Source organism: Mustela lutreola, chromosome 4 (genome assembly GCF_030435805.1).
Source record: "Mustela lutreola isolate mMusLut2 chromosome 4, mMusLut2.pri, whole genome shotgun sequence".
NCBI lineage: Eukaryota > Metazoa > Chordata > Mammalia > Carnivora > Mustelidae > Mustela > Mustela lutreola.
In genome coordinates, this window is record NC_081293.1 from 53,345,780 (window position 1) to 53,372,713 (window position 26,934).

At 36.9% G+C, this 26,934-nt stretch overlaps 2 protein-coding genes across 9 annotated transcripts in view; one reads left to right on the forward strand and one right to left on the reverse strand.

The window, feature by feature from the left end:
- FAM149B1 (family with sequence similarity 149 member B1) overlaps positions 1–26,338 on the reverse strand; it is a 79,358-nt gene extending 53,020 nt beyond the window's left edge. For 2 of the 7 annotated variants that reach the window (XM_059169948.1, XM_059169952.1), the window contains exons 1-5: positions 26,106–26,333; positions 22,061–22,165; positions 20,053–20,182; positions 4,387–4,529; positions 3,480–3,596 (exon numbers count right to left, since the gene is read on the reverse strand). In XM_059169948.1, the coding sequence (XP_059025931.1) occupies positions 3,480–3,596; positions 4,387–4,529; positions 20,053–20,182; positions 22,061–22,165; positions 26,106–26,152 (542 nt within the window). In that variant the 5' untranslated portion in view covers positions 26,153–26,333. Of the gene's footprint in view, positions 1–3,479; positions 3,597–4,386; positions 4,530–20,005; positions 20,183–22,060; positions 22,197–26,105 lie in introns of those variants that run through there. The other 5 variants (XM_059169950.1, XM_059169949.1, XM_059169947.1 and 2 more) reach the window with 5 other exon arrangements.
- A 103-nt stretch (positions 26,339–26,441) lies between these two features.
- The window catches only part of ECD (ecdysoneless cell cycle regulator), a 30,965-nt gene continuing 30,472 nt past the window's right edge, over positions 26,442–26,934 (forward strand). The window contains exon 1 of one of the 2 annotated variants that reach the window (XM_059169946.1): positions 26,442–26,705. The gene's annotated coding sequence lies outside the window, so the exon portion shown is untranslated. The remainder of the gene's footprint in view (positions 26,706–26,934) is intronic. The other variant, XM_059169945.1, reaches the window with a different exon arrangement.

The following is a 26,934-nucleotide window of genomic DNA, read 5'->3' on the forward strand; positions in this document are numbered from 1 at the left end:
CCTATGACCCAGCAATTGCACTATTGGGTATTTACCCTAAAGATACAAATGTAGTGATCCAAAGGGGCACATGCACCCGAATGTTTATAGCAGCAATGTCCACAATAGCCGAACTATTTAAAGAACCTAGATGTCCATCAACAGATGAATGGATCAAGAAGATGTGGTATATATACACAATGGAATACTATGCAGCCATCAAAAGAAATGAAATCTTGCCATTTGCAACAACATGGATGGAACTAGAGCGTATCATGCTTAGCGAAATAAGTCAAGCAGAGAAAGACAACTATCATATGATCTCCCTGATATGAGGAAGTGGTGATGCAACATGGAGGCTTAAGTGGGTAGAAGAAGAATAAATGAAACAAGATGGGATTGGGAGGGAGACAAACCATAAGTGACTCTTAATCTCACAAAACAAACTGAGGGTTGCCGGGGGGAGGGGGTTTGGGAGAAGGGGGTGGGATTATGGACATTGGGGAGGGTATGTGATTTGGTGAGTGCTGTGAAGTGTGTAAACCTGGTGATTCACAGACCTGTACCCCTGGGGATAAAAATATATGTTTATAAAAAATAAAAAATTAAAAAAAAAAAAAAAGGCTTATTGATGTAATGCATGAGGTTTAAATTTAAAAAGAAAGCTCAGTCTAGTGACAAGAAACTTGAATTTAAATCCCTTGAGAAAAGTAAACAAATCCCATTATCTGACTATTTAGTTGATAACCCAGGTCCTATAACCATAACTGGCCTAATGCAGTAATGTTTTACTTTGTGGTCTTTTGAAAAGTCTACAAGTCCAAAAAAAACGCATCAAAACTACTGCTACTAAAACTCTTAGCAGATGATTCAAATAAGTAAAACTACAGCTTGGTAAAAAAAAAAAAAAAAAATTAGGAACAACAACAACAATAAAAGAATTAAAACTATGATACTTTACAATAGATTTAAGGGTAAACATAGGTTTTGAAATAATTCTATTTAGGTTTTTAAAAATATTTAAATTCCAGTTAGTTAACATACAGTGTGATATTAGTTTCAGGAGTATAGTAGAGTGATTTAACACTTGCATACATCACCCAGTGCTCATCACAAATGCACTCCTTAATCCCCATCACCTATTTCACTCATCCCCCCACAACTCCCCTTTGGTAACCATCAGTTTGTTCTTTACAGCTAAGGGACTATTTCCCTTTGTTTTGTTTTGTTTCTTGAAGTCCACATATGAGTTAAATCATATAGTATTTGTCTTTCTCTTAGTTTGCTCAACATTATACTCTCTAGATGCATCCATGGCAAGATTTCGTTCTTTTTTATGGCTGAGTAATATTCCATCTTGTGTGTGTGTGTGTGTGTGTGTGTGTGTGTGTGTGTGTGCGCACACCCCCCCCATCTTCCTTATCAATTCATCAGTTGTTGGACACTTGGGCTGTTTCCATAATGCTGCTATTGTAGATAATGCTGCTATAAACCTCAGGTGCATGTATCCCTCTGAATTAGTGTTTTTTTTTTTTTACTTTTACTTTTTTATTTTATTTTTTATAAACATATATTTTTATCCCCAGGGGTACAGGTCTATAAACCTGGTGAATTAGTGTTTTTATATTCTTTGGGTAAATACCTAGTAATGTGATTGCTCGATCATAGGATAGTTCCATTTTTAACTTTTTAAGGAACCTGCATACTCTTCCAGGGTGGCTGCTCTAGTTTGCATTCCCACCAACAGTGCAAGAGGGTTCCCCTTTGGGCACCTGGGTAGTTCAGTTGGTTAAGCATGTGCCTTCAACTTGGGCTATGATCCCAGGGTCCTAGGATGGAGCCCCCTGCTCAGCGGGGAGCCTGCTTCTCCTTCTTCCTTTGCACCTCTCACCCACTCATGCTCGCTCTATCTTGCCCTCTCTCTCTCAAATAAATAAATAACTCTTTTAAAAAAGAGGGTTCCCCCTTTCTCCGTATTTCTTACCAATACCCACTGTTTCTTGTATTGTTGATTTTACCCATTCTGATAGCTATGAGGTGATAGTTCATTGTAGTTTTGATTTGTATTTTCCTGATGACCAGTGATGCTGAGCATCTTTTCAGGTGTCTGTTGGCCATTTGCAGGTCTTCTTTGGAAAAATTTGTGCTCATGTCTTCTGCCCATTTCTAAATTGGATCATTAATTTTCGGGATGTTGAGTTTTATAAGTTCTTTATATATTTTTGGACATATCAGATATGTCATTTGCAAATATCTTCTCCCATTCCAAAGGTTACCTTTTAGTTTTTATTGATTGTTTCCTTTGCTGTGCAGAATTTATTTTGATGAAGTCCCAATAGTTTATTTTTGCTTTTGTTTCCCTTGTCTCAGGAGATATATCTAGAAAGAAGTTGTTATAGCTGAGGTCAGAGAGGTTACTACCTGTGTTCTCTTCTAGGATTTTTATGGTTTCAGTTCTCACATTTAGGTCTTTGTTCTATTTTTAAAGATTTTATTTATTTAGGTCTTTGTTCTATTTTTTAAGATTTTATTTATTTATTTGAGAGAGACAGAGTGAGCACGAGCAAAAGGAATGGCAGAGGGAGAAGGATGGGAGAAGCAGAGCCCCGCCAAGCTGGGAGCCCGATGTGGGGCTCAATCCCAGGATTCTGAAATTGACTGGAGCCAAGGGCAGATGCTCAACTGGTGAGCCACCCAGGTGCCCACTTTAATCTATTTTGAATTTATTTTTATGTGTGGTGTAAGAAAGTGGAATAATCCTATTTAGGTTTATTTTGCTGTTGTTTAAAGAGTTTGAGGTATTCAAAAGAATTAGCTGTTCTAAATAATATACTAATTATACATCTTAAGCTAATAAACTAATAGTTTAATTTCTGTAAAGAAATTAAGTTGTAATTAATACTACGTGTTTAAGAAAAAATCGGTTTTTCAAAATTTTTTCAAAATATCTTTTTTTTTTAAGATTTTATTTATTTATTTATTTGTCAGAGAGACAGATCATGTGAGTACAAGCAGGTGAAGCAGCAGGCAGAGGCAGAAGCTCCCCACAGAGCAAGGAGCCTGATTGTGGGACTCAGTCACAGGACCCTGGGATCATTACCTGAGCTGAAGGCAGATGCTTAACGAACTAGCCCTCCAGGCATCCCTCAAAAAATATTTAAAGTGTTTCTCAGACCTCTAAATTTTTTTTAACCCAGTCTATCTACACTTTATTTCAAGAAGGAAGTGCCTGTATTTATAGATAAACATAAATACAGAGATAGAGATGAATCTAAGTAACAAAAATATCCTTAAACCCTAGGGAATGTCTTACTTTTCAAACAAAAAAATTGTACAAGAAAATTCTTATGTGCACAAAAACTATAGTTAATCTTAACAGAATTCTCTGTGCTTTATTAAATACCAACAAGTAAAAAGTTTTTTAATCCCCTAGTATAACTGGCAGAATGTAACACTTACATATTTGGATACATAAATACTCACATATTAGAAATACTCACATAGTAGAATCTCTTTCTTGAGAAAGTATTGCCTCATGTGAAGCTGAAACAACAGATGGGGATCTAGGATATAGTCCATAACCTTCACTTGGAGTGATTATCTGCCTACCCAGAATCCTTCAAAATGAACAACATAAATAGACAATTAAGCATCTTTACCTGTCATTCATACAAAATGTAGATATTTTTGGAACAAATTTACTGGCTCTATATAAAAGACTACATACTTAGTCTGATACTGATTAAGAATAATTTTTGGGAGAAAATGTGAATCCACAGAGAGAGGTATAGCTCTCTTCCAAAAAATGGAGATGGAAAAGATAAAGCTAAAGCCTCCCCACCATTGAAAAAATCAAGGAAGCTGAGCAAACATTTGTAATTTTCCCTCTATCCTCTACAATAATCTTCATTAAATCTGCCAAAATGGATGAAAGCCAGGCCAATTTAGTGAAAATTATGAATTATATTCTTAAGAACATGATGCTTTATAAATTTTAAGTATAAATTTTAAGTCATAAGTACAGTAATGTGGTTTCTGAGGAACGTTTCCTAACAGCTTATGTCTGCTTTCAAGTATACATAAGAATTTTCTTGTAGACAACAGTGTAAACAAATACATTTTCTGACCCTCTTGTCAAAAGAAGAGCTGTTTGGATGGCCACAATACACAGATCTCAGCTACTGGTATAGAAATTGTTTTACTCAGGACAACATAGTGGTAGTTAGGAAAACTCCAAGAAACTTCCATCAACTTGAATTTTCTCTCAACTGAGTCTGTATACCATATGGCCTTATTTAAATTCATTAAAACCAAGCCTATAAAGATTTCAAAATAGCAGCTTTTTTAGATATCTGCTTTCCAAGTTTTAGTTAACCATGATACAAGCCAACCATGGGGCTCTAATACCTGAGGTGAGGAAAGCTACATGTCCATTGTTGGCACTCTTCTTGTAGACTCTTAGTATGCACACTCAACTTCTGCTCATATAAGAGCTCATCAATGGCTGTGAACATTGCCTGGACTTTTTCAGTGGCATTTTGATCAAGTTCCTAGAAGAAAATACCACACCAAAATATTTAGGTAACCTTTTAAAATCATAAAGGTTGAAAGCAATCAAATTTTGTTTTCAATACTTAATCCATTTCAAATACTGTTGAATTTCCATGATAGAAAAGCTATTGAATTTTTGTATTTTATAATATTCAGATTTCCTTTATAGTATTATTCAAAGAAAATTTATAGAAATATTAACTTTTTAAGTAACATTTTCTTCATCATAAAAATATTATGTTTATTGTAATTTTGAAAGATCCAGAAAAGTATGAAGAAAAATTAAAATTACCAGTAGTTCTACCAAATATAATGACTGCTAATTTAAGTATAGTTGCTTGGTTCCAGTATTTTTTTTAGAGATATCTCAGTCAATCCTATAAATTTGATTCTTGAACAACATGGGGCCTGGGGTGCTGACCACCACCTCCCCCCAGATGCACAGTCGAAAATCCATATATAACGTTTGAGTCTCTAAAAACCTAACTACTAAGAGTCTACTGGTGATTGGAAGCTTTCCCAATATCCCATATTTTATCTATGTATTACATACTGTATTCTTATCATAAAGTAAGTTAGAGATTATTGAGAAAATCATAAGAGAAAACACATTTACAGTACTGTACTATTTTGAAAAAAATCCACATAAAAGTGGATCCACACAGTTCAAACCTGTGTTGTTCAAGAGCCAAGTTTAGTCTGTATTCTTCAGTTGACAGTTTAGGTTATGTTCCTGCCCTCTGTAATTCTTTAGCAGCAGCCATAGGGATCTGATCATGTTTTCTGATTCTCTGTTTACCCTCTACTTCATCTGTATTTATGCATCCTTTTATATTCTGGTGGAAGAAAAGTTAAACCTTTTTCAAAAGTATAAGATAAGAAATCTGTATTTTCATTCCAAGAATGAAAATCATCTTCTACCCAATTAAAAAAGGCTTGCTAAACAGATATGAAGGTTAACTTTAAAGACTGTTGACCTTAACAAAAACAAGAGTCAGCTATTTTATCTGCAAAATGAGCTTATTTGGGAATAGCAGAAAAGTGGAATTGGGGACAAGCAAACTTATGGCAAACCACAGGCAAGTCCAGAAAAGAGGAGAGGGGCTTGCTTTTATAGGTGAAAGGAGAAAGCTAAAAAGGTCCATTATGGCTTCTCATTAGTTGAGTGTGGTGGTTTCTCACTAGCTGGGCTCTTGCTGGGTAGGAAGAAATTCTTCCTTCTGTTAGGATATATAAAGTAAGTTTCTTCCTGTTGGGGAATACGAGTTATGGCTTCTTATGGAGGTTGGTAGCGTGTGAGAGATCTCCTTTAGGGCTTCTCAACTCCATGTTTAATGACATTTATTTATTTTCATAGGACTCAAATAATATTCTAAAAATTTCTTACAGTTTTCAAACTCCTGCGGGGGTACAATGGGACTTTACTAGTCTCAGTGAAATTTGTTATTTTTTTCATGGAGGTCAAAGTTCATTGTTATAGATAGAATGGGATGTTGAGAAAGAAGTGACTAGGCACAATCTCCTAGCAAGAAACCTTTTTTTCTTTTTTTCTTTTGCATCGCATGCATTTTTTTTTTTTAATTTTAACTTCAGTATAGTTAACAATAGTGCCATGTTAGTTTCAGATATACAATACAGTGATTCAACAATTCCATACATCACCCTGTGTTCATCATGACAAGTGCAGTCCTTAATCTTCATTATTCTTTCACCCATTCCCCAGCCACCTCCCCTTTGGTAACCATGTTTGTTCTCAATAGTTAAGAGCCTGTTTCTTGACTAATTTATTATTTTTTTCTATTAAATACTTATCTACTTAAATACTATTATTCTTGTTGGTATTTGCCTTTTAATACTTTTCCCATTCCTTTATTTTCAACATTTGGGTATCATTCTGTCTTTGACATGTTTATTTAAATAGCATGTAGCTGGAATTTTAAAATCCAATTTCAGAGACTCTTTTATTACTAGGTGAATTTTATCCACTTTTACTTATTGTAATGTGCAATATTTGAATGTATTTCTACCATTTGTTTTGTGTTTGTATTTATCCTTTTTCTTGTGTTGTTTATTGTCTTCCTTCTGTTATACTGATTTCCTTATTTCCCCTATTAATTTGGAAGTTATTCATTATGTTTGTATTCTATTAGTAGTTACACTTAAAATTTTAGCATCCATAATCCTTTATTATTCTAACAAAGTCTGATGTTTTTTAGCATTTTGGTTCTCCACTGAAACAAAGCAAGAACTTTGATCATTTCATAATATATACATATATCAAATCATTATATTGTATATCTAAACTAACATAAAGTTATTGCAATTATATCTCAATTTTTAAAAATTAAATTTAAAATCAAAAATGGGGGGAAGAAGAACACAGATATGAGCCATGTTGTGTGAGGATAGAATCCACAGAATTTGATGACTGATTTGATGAAAGAGATGGTTAATGAAGATGAATCTGAGCCTCTCTGCTGCTGATAGAAAGGATAATGCTAAGGATGCTAGGGATGCCTGGGTGGCTCAATCGGTTAAGCCACTGCCTTCGGCTCAGGTAAGATATCCTTAACTGAGAAGATCTCAGTGGTCTTTATACAAAGTAACCAATTGATACCATATGTTTTTACTCAGCCATAAATATAAATGAAATCTTGCCATCTGCAACAATGGATGGCTCCATGGATGAATCTAGAGAGTATAATGCTAAGTGAAATAAGAGAAAGACAAATACTGTATGATTTCACTCATATGTGGAATTTAAGAGACAAAACAAATTAAGACAGACTAAGAACAGACTCCTAACTATAGAGAACAAACTTATGGTTACCAGAGAGGAAGTGGGTGGGGGCATGGGTGAAATAGGTGAAGCAGATTAAGAGTACACTTACGATGAGCACTGAGTAATGTATAAAATTGCCGAATCACTATACTGTACACATGACACTAATATAACACTGTATGTTAACTATACTGATAAATATACTGATAAAATACTAATAAAAATAAAAATAAATTAAGTTAAAAAGTGGTATCTGGATATCCTTACCTTGTTCCTGATCTTAAGAGGAAAATATTCAGTTTTTCCCTATTACATACAATGTTAGCTGTAACATTGCACTTTGTCAGGTTGCACTTTGTCAGGTTGCTGAATTTCCTTTTTATTTCTAGTTTCATGAGTTTTGTCATGAATGGATGTTGGAGTTTTGTCAAATGTTATTTCTATGTCTACTGAGATGTCATTTTCTGCCCTTTATTTCATTACAATGATGTATTAGATTAATTTTCTCATATTTAACAAGCTGTGAATTCCTGGAATGAATCCCACTGGGTCAGGGTAAATAATCCATTTATGTTGCTAGATTTGGTTTACTAATAATTTAAAGTTTTTTCTCTGATTTAAGAAGGATATTAATTTGTAGTTTTCTTATGATGTCTTTGTCTGATTTGGGTATCAGGCTAATAATGGCCTCATAGAATGAATTAGGAACTGTTCCCTCTTTTCTGAAAGACTGGCAATATTTCTTCTTTAAATATTTAAATAAATTGTAGAAATACAGTTGATTTTTTGTAATTTCTACAATTGATTTTTTATATTGACCTTGAATCTCATGGCCTTGTTAAACTCTATTAGTTCTAATAGTCAAATTTGTTGTTGGATTCTACAGAATTTTTTGCATACAGAGTTCTTGTGATGTCTTTGTCAGGCTTTGGTAGCAAGGTAATATTGGCTTCATGGGATGAATTGGGAAGTATTCCTCTATTTTCTGAACAAGTTTATGAAAGCTAGTTATTATTTATTCTTTTTTTTAAAAGACTATTTATTTATTTGACAGAGATCACAAGTAGGCAGAAAGGAAGGCAGAGAGAGGGGAGAAAATAGGCTCCCTGCTGAGCAGAGGGCCCAGATCGGGGTTCGAACCTGGGACCCTGAGACCATGACCCTGAGACCATGACCTGAATGACCTCAGTGGGTAGCTCAACCCACTGAGCTACCCTGGCGCCCCAGTTATTATTTATTCTTTTAAGTCCTAGGTAGAGGGGCACCTGGGTGGCTCAGTGGGTTAAGCCTCTGCCTTCAGCTCAGGTCATGATCTCAGGGTCCTGGGATCCAGGCCAGCATCAGGCTCCCTGCCCAGCGGGGAGCCTGTTTCTCCCCCTCTCTCTGCCTAATTGTGATCTCTCTCTCTCTCTCTCTCTCTGTGTCAAATAAATAAATAAATAAATAATCTTTTTTTAAAAAGTAAGTAACCAATGAAGCCGTTTATGCCTAGGTTTTTCTTTGTAGGAAGATTTTTTAATTACTAATTTATTTAATTATTATAGATCTATATGTATTTTTTATTTGAGTCAGTTTGGCAATTGTGTCTTCCTCAAAATTTGTCAATTACATCTAAATTATCTAACTTCTTGGCATGAAGTTTCTTATTACATTCCCTTAAGTCCTTTTCATTTCTGAAAAGTCAACAATTATGTCCCGCTCATTCTCTTCTAATCTTGTTAATGTGTGTGTGTGTGTGTGTGTCTGTGTCTGTGTCTGTGTGTCTGTGATTTTTTTAAAGATTGATTTATTGATTTGAGAGAGAGAATGAGAAAGGAGAAGGTCAGAGGGAGAAGCAGACTCCCCATGGAGGTGGGAGCCCAATGTGGAACTCGATCCTGGGACTGGATCCTGGGATTCTGGGATCATGACCTGAGCTGAAGGCAGTTGCTTAACCAAGTAAGCCACCCAGGTGCCCTGTTCTTGTTTTTGTTTTTTTTTCCTTGATTAGACTACCTAAAGACTTGTCAATTTTGTTGAATTTTTCCAAAGTACCAAGTTTTGTCTTTATTGATTTTCTCTATTGTTTTTTGTTTTGTATTTTGTTAATTTCTAATCTGTATGGTTTCCTTCTTCTTCTTTTTTAGTTTCTACAGTAGAAGCTCATGTTATTGATCCTTTTTCTGTAGGAATTTTTATCTATTTTTGAAAGTTTATTATTATTAGTTTCAGATGTACAACATGATTCATTATTTGTATATATTGTGAAATGATCACAATAAATCTAGTTAAAATAGGTCACATACAAAGTTACAGAATTTTTTTTCTTGAACTTTTAAGATCTACTCTCTCAGCAACTTTCAAATATGCAATACAGTATTACTAACTATAGTCACCATGCTTTACATTACATTCCCATCACTTATTTGTAACTGGAAGCTTTTAAATATTGACTCCCTTCACCCATTTTGCCAAAACCCCAACTCCCATCTCTGGCCAACACCAATCTGTTTTCTGCATCCATGAGCTTGATTTTTTTCCCCAATAGGATTTAAAGCTATTAATTTTCCTCTAAGTACCACTTGAGCTACATCATACAGATTTTTGATATTTTGTGCTTCCCCTTTCATTCAACTAAAAATATTTTTAAAATTTCCTTTGTAGGTTTCTTCTTCAACCCATTAATTAACTAAAAGAGAATTGAATTTCCAAATATTTGGGGATATCCCAGATTTCTAGGTGATGATTTCTAACTTAATTCTAGCATGTTTGGAGAACATACCTTGTATATTTTTAGTCCTTGTAGAGTTATGAGACATATTTTATATATACAGGATATATATTCTGTTGTCTTTGGTGGAATGTGAGATCAAGTTGGTGAATAGTGTTGTTTGAGTCTTTAGTATGCTTGCTGATTATCTCTCTCTCTAGTTGTTCTATCAAGTATTGGTAGTGTAGGGTATTATTGAAGTCTCTTGCTCTAATTGTTGTGTTGTCTGTTTCTCCTTCACTTCTGTCAAATTTTACTTCATGTGCTTTAAGCCTTGTTAGATATGTAATATTTATTACTTTATTTTTCTAATGAACTGACCTTTTTATCATTATGAAATATCTTTTTTTTCTAGTAGTAGTCTCTATTTTGTCTGCTTTGAATTTTTATTTCTGTGCCCTTTCATGATCTTCTCTATACCTGCATGCTGCTTGAATACATGGAGAGCTTATCAGAGCACTATGACTATCTTTTTTTATAAGATTTTATTTGTCACAGAGATACAGAGAGAGAGCACACAAGCAGGGGCAGCTGCAATCATTACCTGAGCCAAGCAGATGCTTAACTGTTATGAACCACCCAGATACCCCAGCACTATCTTATTTCCCAGATCTCCTTGATAAATTTCTGGATAGTTTGCCAGTTCATTTTTTTGTCTTAGCCACTACTAAATCCACAGACTATCTGAGCCACTATTTTGCCTTGTTTGTATGCCACTGAGTTTGCTACTGTTTTGATGATGGCATTGGGTATAGTCTGTCCAAGTTCGGCTCCACTCTGGTGGTTAAGTTGCTAGTTATCATGCCTTGTCCCTTTGTAATAGAACAGGCTCTCCCTGTTCTTAAAACATGGTTCTACTGATTTTCATGAATAACTGCTTTGCTGTTTTAAGTACCTATGGTCAATTTCAGGGTCCTGAAATGGTTGCTTTGATCATTTTATCCAGTTTTATTGGTACTTTTGGGGAAAAGGACTTGTTAGGCTATCCATTCTACCATACTCTAAGTCCCACCTCATAATTTTCCTTTATGATTATGTTTTTGTCAGGTTTTTAGCATCAATATTATGCTGGCCTCATAATGTGAGTTAAAAATGCTCCTATTTTTTGGAAAAAGTTTGTGTAACTGTTATTTCTTCCACAAAAAATGCATGCTAAAGTATTGAAATCACCTAGGCCTACAGCTTTCTCTAAGAGAGTTGTTTGATTCAGTTTCTTTATGTATTTTACAACTATTCAGATTAAAGAATTTGTCCATTTTACCTAAATTGTAGAATTTATTGGCATAAAACTGATCCTACTGTTAATATTCTGTTAATGTCTGTAGGATTTGAGCTCATCTTTCATTTTTTTTTAAAGATTTTATTTACTTATTTGACAGAGAGAGATCACAAGTAGGCAGAGAGGCAGGCAGAGAGAGAGAGGAGGAAGCAGGCTCCCCGCTGAGCAGAGAGCCCGATGTGGGACTTGATCCCAGGACCCTGAGATCATAACCTGAGCCGAAGGCAGCGGCTTAACCCACTGAGCCACCCAGGCGCCCCTGAGCTCATCTTTCATCTTTCATTCATGCTATTTGTAATTTGTGTTTCCTTGCTTTTTCTTGACCAGTATCACCAGAGGGTTTATCAATTATTAATCTTTTCAAAGGATCAACTCTTGGATTTATTCATTTTCTCTTTTATTTATCTGTTTTCTATTTCAGTGATTTTTTCTCTTCATTTTTGCTCATTTCATTTTTCTTGGGTTTAATCTTTCTAGCATCTTAAGGTAAAAACTTAAATTATTCATTCAAAGCTGTATTCTTTTCTAAAACAGGTGTTTAAAGCTACAAACTTCCTTGTAAAAACTACATTAGAAGCATCCACATTTTGATATTTAGTTTTTTTGTTATCATGTTCAAAATACCTTCTAATTTTCCTTATAATTTGATATTTGGAAGGGTGTTAATTTCCAAGTATTTGGGCTTTTTCTAGGTATCTTACTGTTATTGATTTCTAATTCTATTGTGATCAGAGAATATACTCTGTGAGACTTAGTCTTTTGAACAATATTGAGACATTTCACAGTCCACCATACAGTCTGTCCTTGTGAACACTACATGTGTGCTTCAGAGGAATATGTACTCTGTATTTGTTGGGTGTAGCATCAGATCTTTCATATTTTAACTGATTTTTTAAATTTAATTTCTTTTCAGTGTAACAGAATTCATTGTTTATGCACCACACCCAGTGCTCCATGCAATACGTGCCCTCCATAATACCCACCACCAGGCTCCCCCAACCTCCCACCCCCCAACCCCCTTCCAAACCCTCAGATTGTTTTACTGATTTTCTAATTGTTCTAATAATTACTAAAATCTTTAATAATAATTGTGAATGCACTGATCCCTCTCTTTATCAGTTTTCTTCATCCATATTGAAACTCTATTAGATGTGTACTTACTTAGAATTGTCATGTCTTCCTGGTGAACTGTGTTATAGAGTGAATTGTGTCCTCTTAGTTTGAATTCCTGTGTGAATTCCTATATTGCAGCCTAACCCACAATGTGGCTGTATTTAGAAACAGAGCTTTTAAAGAGGAAATTAAGGTTAAATGAGGTCATAAGCTCTTAACTGTAGAGAACAAACTGATGGTTACTAGAGGGAAGGTGGGTAGGGGGTGGGTTAAATAGGTGATGGCGATTAAGAAGGGTACTTGCTGTGATGAGTGCAGGGTGTTGCATGTCAGTGTTGAATCACTAAATTCCACACCAGAAACTCATAGTACACTGTATGTTAACTGGAATTTAAATAAAAATTGAAGGAAAAAAGTGAGGTCATAAGGGTGGGGCCATAATCTAATAGGACTGATGTTCTTGTAAGAAGAGGGAGATATCTGAGATCTCTCCACCTGTGCACAGGCCTAAAAGAAAGGCCATGTGAGGATACAGATTCTTGGAGTAGAGGCCTCATCACAAACCAATCTGGATGGAACCTTGCTTTTGGACTTCTAGCCTCCCAGAACTGTGAGAAAGTAAGTGTCTGGTGTTTAAGCCACATAGTCTATGGTATATTGTTATGGCAGCATGAGCTGACAGATTGCCTCTTATCTCTAGGAAATATTCTTTCTTAGGACAAACTCCATGTTTTCAGGTTTACTTTGTCTTTTATCAATATAATCATGTCATCCTACTGTGTTCATGATATATCTTTCTCTATCTTTTAAATTTCAATCTATTTGTGCCTATATATCTGTAGTGTATTTCTTCTACGTAGTATACATACAGTTGATTCTGGCTTTTTTTATCCACTCTGACAATCTCTGCTTTTATTTGGAGTGTTTAATTCTTTTACATTTGTTTTAATTGTTGACATGGTTGAGTTGAAATCTACCATCTTCCTATTTCTTTTCCATATGTTTTTTGGTCCTCTCTTATTCCTTTACTTTTTTCTTTTTCCTTTCTTGACTTATTTGATTAACAAATCAAATATCTGTTAGTAATGCATTTTATTTCCCCAACTGGCCTCTTAGCTTATTCTTATAATTTTAATGCTTGCTCTAGAACTAATAATACACATTCATAACCTATCAAAGTCTAGTTAAGAGTCAATATTTTACCACTTCATACCTCCTTCTTCATACTTCCCACTTCTCTTGATACCTGACACTTCACAAATGTAATAACCTTAATAGTATAACCCATTTACACTCACACATCCATTCAGCTATATTTGTCTCATCCTTACTTCTTTTTTTTTTTAATTTTATTTATTTATTTGACAGACAGAGATCACAAGGAGGCAGAGAGGCAGGCAGAAAGAGAGGGGGAAGCAGCCTCCCTGAAGAGCAAACAGCCTGATGTGGGGCTCGATCCCAGGACCCTGAGATCATGCCCTGAGCCGAAGGCAGAGGCTTTAACCCACTGAGCCACCCAGGTGCACCCTCATCTTTACTTCTACAAGTATAAATTCCATCTTGCATAAGTAAGAAATCACAAAAAAATAGAGTTTTATATTTACCCACTTATTTACAATTTCTAGTGCTCTTTATCTCCCCCTGCCCAGCATATTCCAGCTGCTTCATCTTCCATGAACTCTGATCTCTGTTCCTCAGCACAGTGGAATCACCATGCCATGTTTGGACTCTGGCTCACAAATCCATAGAAAATTACCCCCAATTAGGAGCCAGGGTAAACAGGGGCTCACTTCCTTTCTCTCAGGGACTATAAATATAACTGTCTGTTATCCAAGAGATACCCAACATGAGGTTTCAAAGTCAAAACAGAATAAGGAAAGCATTAACCTGGGAGGGCACCCTGGCATATGAAACTGGAACCTAAGCAGAGTAATGAGGGTGTCTGTGTAGGAAGATGGCCTATTGTACGGTAAGAAACCAAGAGGGGTGGAGAGAAGGTCTAAGCAGTTTTCCTGACCCTGAGCAGTGCAAGAAGGGTGTTCTAGTTACTATGGCATTATAAGAAATCACTCTAAAACTTAATGACTTAAAAGAGCAACGATCACATATTATCTCCCCAGGTTTACATAGGTCAGGAATTTTTATAGATCATAGCAGGAATGGCTTATTTCTTCTCCACAACATCTGAGATATCAGTTGAAAAACTTGAAGACTTGGACCTGAATTCATTTGAATGCTCATTCATTCACTCAAATATCTGGCAGTTGATGTTGGCTTTTACCTGGGTTTTTCCATGTGGTCTGCTCTGAACTTCCTCACAACCCAGTGGCTAGATTCCAAGTATTCAGAGAGAGAGAAACAGAGGCAGGCAGAAGTTGTTTTACCTTCTGACCTAGAAAATCATGTAGCATCACATTCACTGCATGCTATGGACTGAGGTAAATAAACCATTCAGGTTCAAGAGGCAAAAACTCTCAATGGAGAAGTATCAATAACTTATAAGAAGAGCATGTAAAAGGGGATATATACTGGCATGACTTTTGAAAATACAGTGCCACAGTTGGTGTTTTCACATGGGGGAGCAGGTTGTTGCAGGGTGTTGGAGCACAAGTTAGATGAAGAGGATGTCCAATGGGAGGGCAGCCAGCTTATAATGCTGGTACCAGAACAAAGAGAAGAAGGCTACTGTGTGGGGAGTAGGCAGCCTCACACAGGATGACAGTCCAAGCAGGGTGAGGAAGGTGCCAGGATGGAAGTCAGGACTACACTGGGTGTCTGGCTCTGAGCAGGGTGAAAAGAACATCCAATGGGTGAAAGGGTGCAGGGGGCAATGACCAGTACAGGGTGTTGAAACATTTGTGAAGTGAGAAGCTATCTCCAGAGGTTAGGAGGCAGTGGCATTAGTAGGAAACTGGTTACATTCAGGGGGATTTATCAAATAAGTAACTATATTAAGGATAATGGAACCCAGGTTTCTTATTATCAAAGAAAAAAGTTGCAAATATGGAAAAGGAAAAAAACTAGAATGAACTTTGAACAACTGAAAAGCAATGGGCACACTTAGCACCCAAATCTTTCTTTGTAAATATGGCACTCAATAAGCCTGGAGTATCTTGTGCCAGAAAGTAAGTAAGTGCTCAAAGAAGGATGAGAACATGTCAAAATGGCACAGAAGCCAGTATGAAGGGCATTCCACTGGTTAAAAGCTGGGACATTATGAACTTCAAGATAAATAATGATAATGATATATTACAACTCACAGAATGAAATAGGATTCTATGAGTACACTAATGTAAATAAATTCAAAAATTGAAAGTTTGATGAGGAATAGGATAGTAGCTACATAATTTCAAAGTTACTTCTCCAAAAAATACTTTTTTTCTTTTAAAGCTTTTATTTATTTAAGAGAGAGACAGGGAGAGCACGAGCAGGGGGAGGGGCAATGGGAGAGGAAGAAGCAGAGTCCCCACTAAGCAGGGAACCCAACTGGGATCATGGTCTGAGCCAAAGGCAGATGCTCAACTGACTGAGCTACCCAGGTGCCCCCCCAGAAAATACTATTAAACAACAGAAAAAAAATTAATGTGTAAGACATCACACCTTAATTAAGTGATCAGAGTGAACATCATCAATGACGGGACAAATGAAGCCATGCATCACCAAATAGAATGCAATGAGAAAAACAAGCTCATATCTGTGATATTACAAATTGAGGAACTATTCCAGATGGAGACTAAAGAGATATAACAATGTTAAGTGAACTTTTGGCTTAAAGGATATTATTGGGACAACTAGTGAAATTTTAATGGGGGTCTAGAGATTAGATGGTAGCCACATTTCACTGTTAGTTTCCAGAATTTGATGCTTACACTCTGGTCATGTAGTGTCCTTGTTTGAAGGAAATACACAAAAATATTTAGTATGAGGGATTATCATGTCAGCAACTTACTCTCAAATTATTCATGAAAACTAGTTTTTTGTACGTTACTAGTAACTTTCCTGTAAATTTGAGGTTGTTTCAAGTTTTTAAGAAAATACCCTATGTAGCATTTTGCAACTCTGATCTTAAAACTTGGATTTCATTAATTAAGACACAACCTTAAAAACAAAATAATGGATTTCATACATGTGATACCTGCAATGAAGTGTTTGTGTAATACAAGGAAAATATCAACATTCTTAAATACTAACTAGAAACCTTAAAAAACAATCATAGCAATAAAGGTTGACAATAAATGTATTCTTCAAAAAATTGTAATAGTTTTCATATGACCCAATGATTCTACTCCTAGGTATATACCTAAGAATATTGAAAACATGTCTACAGAAAAATCTGCACACAAATCCACACAGGCAGAAAGCAGATTGGTGATTCTCAGGGAGCTGAGGGACTGGAGGATTGGGGAGTGACAGCTAATGTGTATGGGACCTCTTTGGGGGGTGATAAAAATGTCCCAAAATTAGTCAAAAGTGAGGGTTGCACAACCTTTTGAATATACTAAAAACCACTTCATTGTTCACTTTAAAGGAGTGAAAAAAAAAAAATCCAGTGAAAGTTTAATCTAGTATTAAATAGATGAGAAATCTATTAACAAATAAATAATCAGAAGTTTATGGGTGCCTGGGTGGCTCAGTGGGTTAAGCCGCTGCCTTCGGCTCAGGTCATGATCTCAGAGTCCTGGGATCGAGTCCCGCATCGGGCTCTCTGCTCAGTAGAGAGCCTGCTTCCCTCTCTCTCTCTGCCTGCCTCTCCATTTACTTGTGATTTCTCTCTGTCAAATAAATAAATAAAATCTTTAAAAAAAAAATAATCAGAAGTTTAAAAAACATGACAAAGAATATAAATTTTTCCCAGAGGCCAAAATTATCCTAGAACTCATTTCACTTGAAAAACAGGTACTGTACACCTATATAAGAGCAATAAATAGATTAAAAATGGTGATCACAATGACTAGTGGGTGCTCCAGCTACTTAACATGAAGCGATCATGAAATATTAAACATCCTGCTAGGCATGAGATATTTCTATACAACAAATACACCCAAAATGCCAAAATTGCCCATGCTCAGGAATCCTGAACTAGTCAGTAAATGGTGCTAAAAAAAATTCATAATCCATATGGAAAAATTATGTTCCTGCTGTGTATCATATACAAAAAACAATTCCAGGTGGATTATAGACTTAAATATAGAAATTGTGAAAGTTATAAAGCCACATACTAGGAAAAGATATTTGTAGTACACTTAATAAAGGATGAGTGTATGATTGCTACTACTAACCAAAGCAGTAACAGTGGCTTAAACAAAGTTTATTTTTCTCATAAAAAAATTAGTCTAGTGGTAGGCATTAAAAAGCTGATATAGTGGCTCCATGGACATCAAGGACTATTTTCCCTATTGTTTCCATTCTCAGTGAAACTTCATGGTCCAAGAACGCTGCTGTACCTTTAGCCCCAGTTCCATGTTCCAGACAGGAATTTGGAGAAAAGGGGTAAAATGGAAAAAACGGCATTCCAGAAAGCTTCATCTCCTGACTTTGTACAATTCATTAGCTGCCACTACCTGTAACAGAGGCTGAGAAATTTTCAACTGGGCATAATACCTGAAGTTCTATGGGGGAATGGATATAATGTAGGTATCTGAAAGTCTATGTTATAAACATCTAGAACAGGGGTCAGCAAACTAAGACCAGTGCCCCGAATCTGCCCCACAGCCTGTTTTGTAAATTAAGTTTTATTGGAACAGTCACACACCCATTTATTTACCCATTATCTATGGCTGCCTACTCACTACAGTTAGAGTTGAGGGTCCTGACGGGGCCTGCAAAGTCTAAAATATTTCTACTTTATCAAAAAAGTACACTGACCCCTAATCTAAAGATAAAGGTCTCCTATTAATATGAAAACAATAAAAAATAAAAATAAATGGATATGAAATATAAACAGGCAAGTCACAGACTACAAATATGTGCAACATCATGTATGAACTTTCCAAACAATGCTGAGCATAAGAAGCCAGATACAAAGAATACATATTGTATTATTTCATTTATATGAAGGGCAAAAATTTAAAAAGCTAGTGAAAAGGGTTAGAATAGCAGTTATCTTTGGGGTTGAGAGAGGGCATCCAGGAGCCTTGTAGGATGCTGAATGCCTGTATCTTATCTGGGTGCCATCTCTCTCTCTCACACACACACACACATACACGCACGATATGTAAGTTGTGTATTTTTTTTTTTCTCTAACCAACCCAATAGCACAGATACCTTCTTTTAAAACCTAAAAGTCTGGCAAAGATTAAAAAGTTTGGTAAGTCACTGCTCTGGTCAAAAGCAGAAGAGGGGAACCTGGGTGGCTCAGTCATTGAGCATCTGCCTTTGGCTCAGGTCATGATCCCAGGGTCCTGGGATCGAGCCCCGTATCAGGCTCTCTGCTCAGTGGGGAGCCTGCTTCCCTCTCTCTCTCTCTCTCTCTGCCTGCCTCTCTGCCTACTTGTGATCTTGTGATCTCTGTCTGTCAAATAAATAAATAAATTCTTTTTTAAAAAAAGGGAAAGCTCTAATTATGATATTAGGAATATTATATAAGTATTTATATATAACTCTTCAAATTTGACAGGTATGGAAGTAGTAAAAAAAATATTTATATGGAATAATGGTGAATGGAAAAGCAGACCACAAATACAACAAAGTAAGGAAAGTGTATGTACGACCAAATTCAAATTACTGGAAAATAATTCATGGTGATAATAATAGATTATAACAATTAGCAGACTTCTGTAAAGAAAAACAAGTTGCTGACAACAATATGGTATAAAGTCAGTATTGTGGAAAAGTGCTTACAAAATAAGTGAAAAAACAGAGCATAACATTGTATGTACACCATGATTACAGCTAGGTCAAATTAATAGAGACTGAAAGAAGACACAGAAATAAAAATATGTATTGCAACAAGGCAATAAATGTGCATAAAATGTGACCTTAAAATCTTCTTTTAAGGTTTTAAGCTTTTAAAAATAATATTTTATAATGGGAGATAGCCATAAATAAGTAAATAAGTAAATAAATAGTCAATCTCTCCTCAACACATAATAAATAATGACTAAATAACATTTTGGGTACATATCTTTAGTCCTTTTTTCTAAAATTCATATAAGCAAAAAATATATGTAAACTCAAAATAGAACCACACTATCCATACTATTTTTAATTCTGCTTTTTTTCATTTAATTATATATCATATTCATTTTCCCAGTCTATAGTGGCTTAATAATCAAGTTCCAAAAACAATTTAAACAACAAGTAACATTAGTGGTGGAGAGACACATCAGTGGACTACACAAAGCAAAAGCAGACCCATGGCCCAGATCCATACTAACCTGCAGCTGTTAAGTCAAACATTAAGCATTTCTAAGGATCAACCACTGTATCCATAAAACAAAGTAAATACTGAAAGAGGGTAAAAACCGATAAGAATTATTAAAATGTAAAGAACCAATCTTCATAGAGTGAAGGAATGAAATATACTTGACAAAAGTGACAGATCCTAACTCACAGAATAGTCTCCCAAGCATTCCATCAGACCGGTAACATACAACTCACACCATAGCCCCAGGAGAAGTCTGAGCTGCCTTCTGTAGAGATCCCTGTGCCTGTATAGCTTGGAAAAGCAGACCTTGAATTCCCAGTGTCAGCTGATGTAAAAGGCGATTCTTGTGTGATGTCAGACTCACTAAGTGCACAATTTGGAAGGAAGAGAGAAAACAGAAAAATTGTTATACTTCCTCAAGTTTCTGTAGCAGTAACTACCCAGCAATTTACTAGGTGACAACCATGCATACAAATATATCCACAGAAACAAAAAAAAATGAAGAACTTAACATTTAAGCTCATGGAAAAGTCCTAATTCCTATAGAATTGATGACAGTGATTCTAAATATAGTCATAGTTTACAACAAATACTTTAGCATTCCACTTACAACATCTACCCTTGAAAACGAAAGACATTTCAGAAATATGAACAGTAATGTCTGAACTTGTATGGCACTTTTATAGATGTAATTCCATTTTATCCTCACAACAATCTGGTGATGAAGAACTCAGTTTACCCCCATTTAAAAAAACTTTTAAGTTATATTTATTTAAGTAATCTCTATACCCAATGTGGGGCTCAAACTCATGACCCCAAAATCAAGAGTTGCATGCTCTTCCAACTGTACTAGCCAAACACCCCAATTAACCCCATTTTAAAGACAATCTGAGATTGAGTTCTAGATATTGAAATTAGGTTTTATGACAATAACTTTTCTGCTTCTCAGAACCCTTTTTGAAATTATAGTATGCTGTTTGTTTGTTTTTAAAAGATTTTATTTATTTGACAGAGAGATCACAAGTAGGCAGAGAGATAGGCAGAGAGAGAGGGGAAAAAGGGCTCCCAGCCAAGCAGAGAGCCCAATGTGGGGCTCGATCCCAGGACCCTGAGATCATGACCTGAGCTGAAGGCAGAGGCTTAACCCACTGAGCCACCCAGGTGCCCCACAGTATGCTGTTTCTTAAAATGGTAACTGCAGCTAATACTTATTCATTTACCATATGCCAATCATTGTGCCAAGTTTTACATCATCTCATTTATATTCACAACATCCTTTAAGAAATACAACTATTATAAGTAACTTGCCTGTTGTTACCCAGCTAATAAGTGGCAGAACCAGGATTAAAAATGCTATGTTGGGGCTCCTGGGTGGCTCAGTTGTTAAGCGTCTGCCTTCGGCTCAGCTTATGGTCCCAGGGTCCTGGGATCCGGCTGCACAGAGCTTCCAGCTCAACAGGGAGCCTGCTTCTCCTTCTCCCACTCCCCCTGCTTGTGTTCCCTCCCTCATCGTGTCTCTCTCTATCAAATAAATAAATAAAATCTTTAAAAAAAAATAAGATGTTAGAGCTCCTAGGTGGCTCAATTGTTAAGTATCTGCCTTCGGGTCAGGTCGTGATTCCAGGGTGCTGGGATGGAGTCAGGCATCAGGCTCCCTGCTTAGCAGGGAGCCTGTTTCTCCCTCTCCCCTCCCCCTGCTTGTGTTCCCTCTCTAGCTGCCCCTCTCTCTCTCTGTCAAATAAATAAATAAATAAAATCTTTTAAAAAAATAATAAAAATCAGGGACGCCTGGGTGGCTCAGTTGGTTAAGCAGCTGCCTTCGGCTCAGGTCATGATCCCAGCGTCCTGGGATCGAGTCCCACATCGGGCTCCTTGCTCCACAGGGAGCCTGCTTCTCCCTCTGACTCTTCCTTCCACTCTGTCTACCTGTGCTCGCTCTCACTCACTCTCTCTCTGACAAATAAATAAATAAAATCTTTAAAAATAATAATAATAATAAAAATCATATGTTAGACTCCTTCTGAGTCTTGGCTTTTAACTATGTAATAATACTACTTTCCAAGGGTTGTAAGTATGATGTTTCCATTATCTGTTCCAGAATGAAAACTGAATGGTACTGAAAATATGATAAAAGTTCTTGTTTTGTTTCATTAGTACAAGACTAGATATCAAGCCTAAGCCAAAAAACACTTTTGCCATTATCAAGTGTAATAAGCAAATGAGTACACTTTGTGTTATTACCTTTGGGAACTTGTGTCTTTTTCATGGCTTTCATTGGTAGAAGAAATTTCATCTAGCTGCTCTGGAAGAGGATGATGACTAATAGCATGTTTTGTTATTCCTTTCCTGTGAAAGATTTTTTAAAAAGTTATATTTCCTGTAAAGAAAAAATATATACTTTTCAATAACTTGACTACATGTTAGTCACCTACTTCCAGCTGCTCTGTGACCGTACCGTACTGTATGGTAGCCCCTAGCAACTAGCAGTTAAAATGTGGTTAGTCGGTGTGGTGAGCACCAGATGTTGTATGGAAGTGTTGAGTCACTATACTCTACACCTGAAACTAATATTACACTGTATTTTAACAAACTGGAATTTATATAAAAACTTTAAATATGTAGTTAGTCAGAAATGAGATGTGTTTTAAGTATAGAACACGGGATTCTGATGTCTCAATTCAAGAATGTATAATAGAACATCAATAATTTTATCTTGATTACATGTTAAAATGATAGTATTTTGGATATTCTGGGTTAAAAAATATACTCTTAAAGTTAGTTTCACTGCGAATTTAAATTACAGTAAGTTATAACCATAAACCTTTTAGAACAGTTAACACAAAATACAGTTATAACACCCAAGGTGAGCGATGATTTGGAGAAACTAGATGCTTCATACACTGCTTATGGAAATGTAAAAAGGTACAGCAACTCTGGAATAGTCTCATAGTTTCTTTTTTTTTTTTTAAGGTTTTTAAAAAATTTTATTTATGAGAGAAAAAGAGAAAGAGAGCATGGGGAAGAACAGAGGGAGAAGGACAAAGAGGCCCTGCACTGAGCACAGAGCCCAACATCAAGTTGGATGTGGGGCTTGATCCCAGGACCCTTGAGATCATGACCTGAGCTGAAACTTAACTGACTGAGTAATCAAAGAGCCCCAGTCTCACAGTTTCTAATAAAATGTGTACCAATGTCAGTTTCCTGGCTTTGACACTACACTAGTTACATAAGTTGTGGTCATTGGGAGAAGGTGGGTGGAAGGTTCATGGGATTCTCTGTATGATTTCTGTAATGGTGAGTCTATAATTATTTCAAAATAAAAAGTCAAAAAATTAATTTCATCTGTTTCTACTGTTTTTTAACATGACTACCTGAAAATTTAAAATTCCATATGTGGCTGTATTATATTTCTATTGGACAGAGCTGCTCTAGAGAGTTCAACTTGTACATTGGATTAAACTAAGGGATCAATTATTATATGTTCCACTCTCAATCATCTATAGTAGACTTTCCTCCCCCACAAAATTCTGCAATAAAATAAGTTTAGGGAACATGATAAGCTAAACAAAGTACATAGGTCTCTTTAGAGTCTTCAGTTTGCAAATCTCTAATACTCTTACCTCATAGGCAAGGAAAGTGAAGCACAGAGATATTAAGTAACCTGCTTAAGGTCATGTCTATGAAATGATGGAGCCAGGATTCAATTTCAAGTACTCTGGCTTTGAGGCTTCTCAAAACAAATGAATAATTTGAGATTTTAGTGAATGGAACCATTTTTGTATATAAAGATAAAGCTAAGGGCACAGTAAGCAGAGCTTGTACTTGAAATTATTTCTCAAATGGTGGGGATGGATTTGTGCAGAGCTATTTGTACTTCTCTCATTCAATGGTTCTACAACGAAAAACTTGTCTTTGAGACAGTGGTATTAAACAGAAATGTGGATTCCAGCTACAAAAAAGAAACACAAGTCTGTCGAAGAAATCTGACCATGAAATGATGATTAGATAATACCAAAGAAATACTAAATTTGATCATAGCATTGTTTTCATGTAAGAAAATACTTAGAGGCACCTAGGTAGCTCAGTTGGTTGGGCATTTGTCTGTTTGCCTTTGGCTCATATTGTGATCCTGGGGTCCTGGAATCTAGCCCTGCCTTAAGTCCCACATCAGGCTCCCGGCTCGGCAGAGAGTCTGCTTCTTCCTCTCCCGCTGCCCCCCCCCTGCTCGTGTTTTTCTGTCACGCAAATAAATAAAATCTTAAAAAAAAGAAAAGAAAATACCTATAATTTTTAGAGATGCACACTAAGGTATACAGGGGTGAAATGGTAAGTGTCTGGGGTTTTGCTTTCTTATTTACAGACGATGAACAGAGAGGCTGAAAAAAGAGAAGATAGATGAAGCAAATATATCAAATTTTTGATAATTGTTGAATGTAGGTGATAGGTGGTTCATTATATTATTCACTATACATGTATATTTGAAATTTATCACTTTTTAAGTGTTAAGCTGTATGTTGAAGATTGCTTTTTTAAAAAACTCTTTTCGGTGGGCCGGTTAGCTCAGCTGGTTAGAACGTGGTGCTAATAAAAAACTCTTTTCAATATTTGTAATTTGGAACTATTAGGGAGAAAACTAAAGTTCCTTCTTCAAAGAAAATTATTCTAACACCTAAAGTAAAAATTGTTTTATTTTACTGTCATTTAGATACATATAATCCCCTTGTGACTTCATTATTCATATCATCCTGACTCCTCTAGAGAATCATCTTTGAAGAGAGTTGCCTTTAGAGAATAGAGGGTATCAATCAAATCAACAATAGAGAACAAGTAATGTAACTATATTGGAGTAATTTTTTCCACAAATGATTTTTTTTTTACTCTCAGAATGGTCAGAATAATTATAAAAGCAGATTTTTAGCTAACTCCTGTTCCCTTTACTGGAAAATTACTTTCTTTTTTCTACTTCCTAAAAAGCTTATTATCTGAATTGCCAGGATATCTGTGTAGATATCCTATTATTTAGTAGATAATAAGCTTCTGAAAGGCAAGGAAGGATCACAGATTTTCTTTGTATGGCTACTGTACCAAGTAAAGGTGGGAAAGGACAGGAAATTACCAGTTACTGAGGATCTACAATGTGTCAAGCCCTGTGCCATCACTTTAGATAGGCTTTTAGAGAAAGTCTTAGTCCTATATTACAGAAATGGATGCTCAAATATTTATTAATCTGCTGAAAAGTCACATGACTAGAAAAGAGTCTAGCCAGAAACCCAGATTGACTGAAGATCCCATGCTTGCTATTACCATGTATGGTTAGTATTTACTTTTTAAATATATGGTTGCTAAAAATTACATAGCTCCAAGGCAAAAAAAAAAAAAAAGTTGGAATTTGAGGATTAAAAAGCCCAAGCTCAAAAACCTATTGGTTATATAACCTTAGGATGTGTAACCTTTCTAATATTCCATGTTCTGAAAAACTGAAAGATAATCATCCCCATCGTACAGAGTTGTTGCAAGGATCAAGATGTGAAAGTCTTTTTGAAAGTATAAGGCATCAACAAATATACAACTTTATCATTACTTGCTAATTACAACACTTCACCAGGGGTGGGAGGTGGGCTTTTAAGCTTAAATATTTGCTCTCTAGAGCAAAAATGATCCTTAAAGATTCTGAAATTTAACCTCAGAGGTGGGGAAGCAGTATACATAACGATTATGACCAAAGCTTCAGGGTCAGACTGACACCAGGTTTGTGTCTCCACCACTTTCTGCCTGTATCATCTTGGGCATGCAACAATGTTAAATCTGGGACCTTTATTTGTAGAATGTGCAAAATAATAATCCCTATTCTGTATCCTTGCTGAGAGGCTTAAGTGAGCTAATGCATATAATCAGCTTTGCACTGTGCCTGGCACTAGATAAACTGAACTTTTCTCTAGCACTCAGCTATTAGTAACTTCTCGATTTGTCAATGCCCGTTGACAGGCATGAAGCACTGAGGAAACTACAAATGCCGCAGGAGGGCCAGTCCCTAAGTTCAGGAAGTGGAGCCCAGGAGGGCCAAGTCCTAGGACAGCACAAGTGACATGCCCTTAGCTGGAGATGGAGGCAGACCCGGCAGCATCTGTCAAGTCTGGGAGGCGAGAATTCCAATGAAAAATTTCCTTCCCTCGCCCTGGAAACGGAAAAGTGAGAAGCACTCGTTGGGAAGGGTCCCAACCAGAGCGCCCGAGACCCGCCTCAGCCTCCCCCGGCCCCGGCTAGTTTAGCAGAGCAGACCACTCACAGCTCCAAGCTCTGAGGCACTGCCTTCCGAGTGTATCTGGAGATCATCCTCCTCTTCCTCCTCTGCCGCGGAGGGGGCGGGCACGCCAGGGTGGAGGCCTCCTGACCTGGCCCTCCGGCCTGCTCCGGCCCGGCCCCCTCCCGCCACCTTCCGGCCCCGTCACGCCCCGTCGCCTAGACTCCGGACCGCCGCCACTCCCTGGGTCTCCACCCCTGCAGTCCTCGGCCCTCCCTGCTTCCTCGTAGGGGCGGAAGTGACGAATGCACCGGGGCACTCGCGTAATGCTCCCGTGGACGCACAGCAGTGACGCCACCGAGGTTCCGGGGCCGAGCGAGTCTTTCAGAGCTTCCGCTGGCCTCAGGTAGCGGTGAGCCGTTTAGACTGACCTTGGGCAAGGCTTTGGCAAGCAGCTACTGGCAGCTCCCGACCGGCTCACGCGGTGGTAGGGGCGGTCCAGGAAAGTTCCGCCGCGGAGACTCGTGGGGGAGGCCCGGGAATCGTAAGCGGAATTGGCTTCCCTTTGTCGAATGGAGGGAGGGAGTTTAGTCGGAGTAAAGAGCACCAGACTCCCGCTCAGTCCTCGACTGCGTGGTCGCTTCTGTATGTGCCAGTTTTCTCACTTGTACAGCAAGGAGTTAGCCTGCGTGACCTCAAAGTCCCTTCCAGCTCTGACACAGTTTCTTCATAAAATGTGCTTGGCATTATGGGTTGGGTGGATGGAATTATCTGTCCTTCTGGGTTGAGTAGCCAAGTGATGATTTGGACAGATTGGTTAGAAGATGCAGGTTCCTTTCGACCTCGTTTTATTAGCCCATGAGAAAACCGAGTA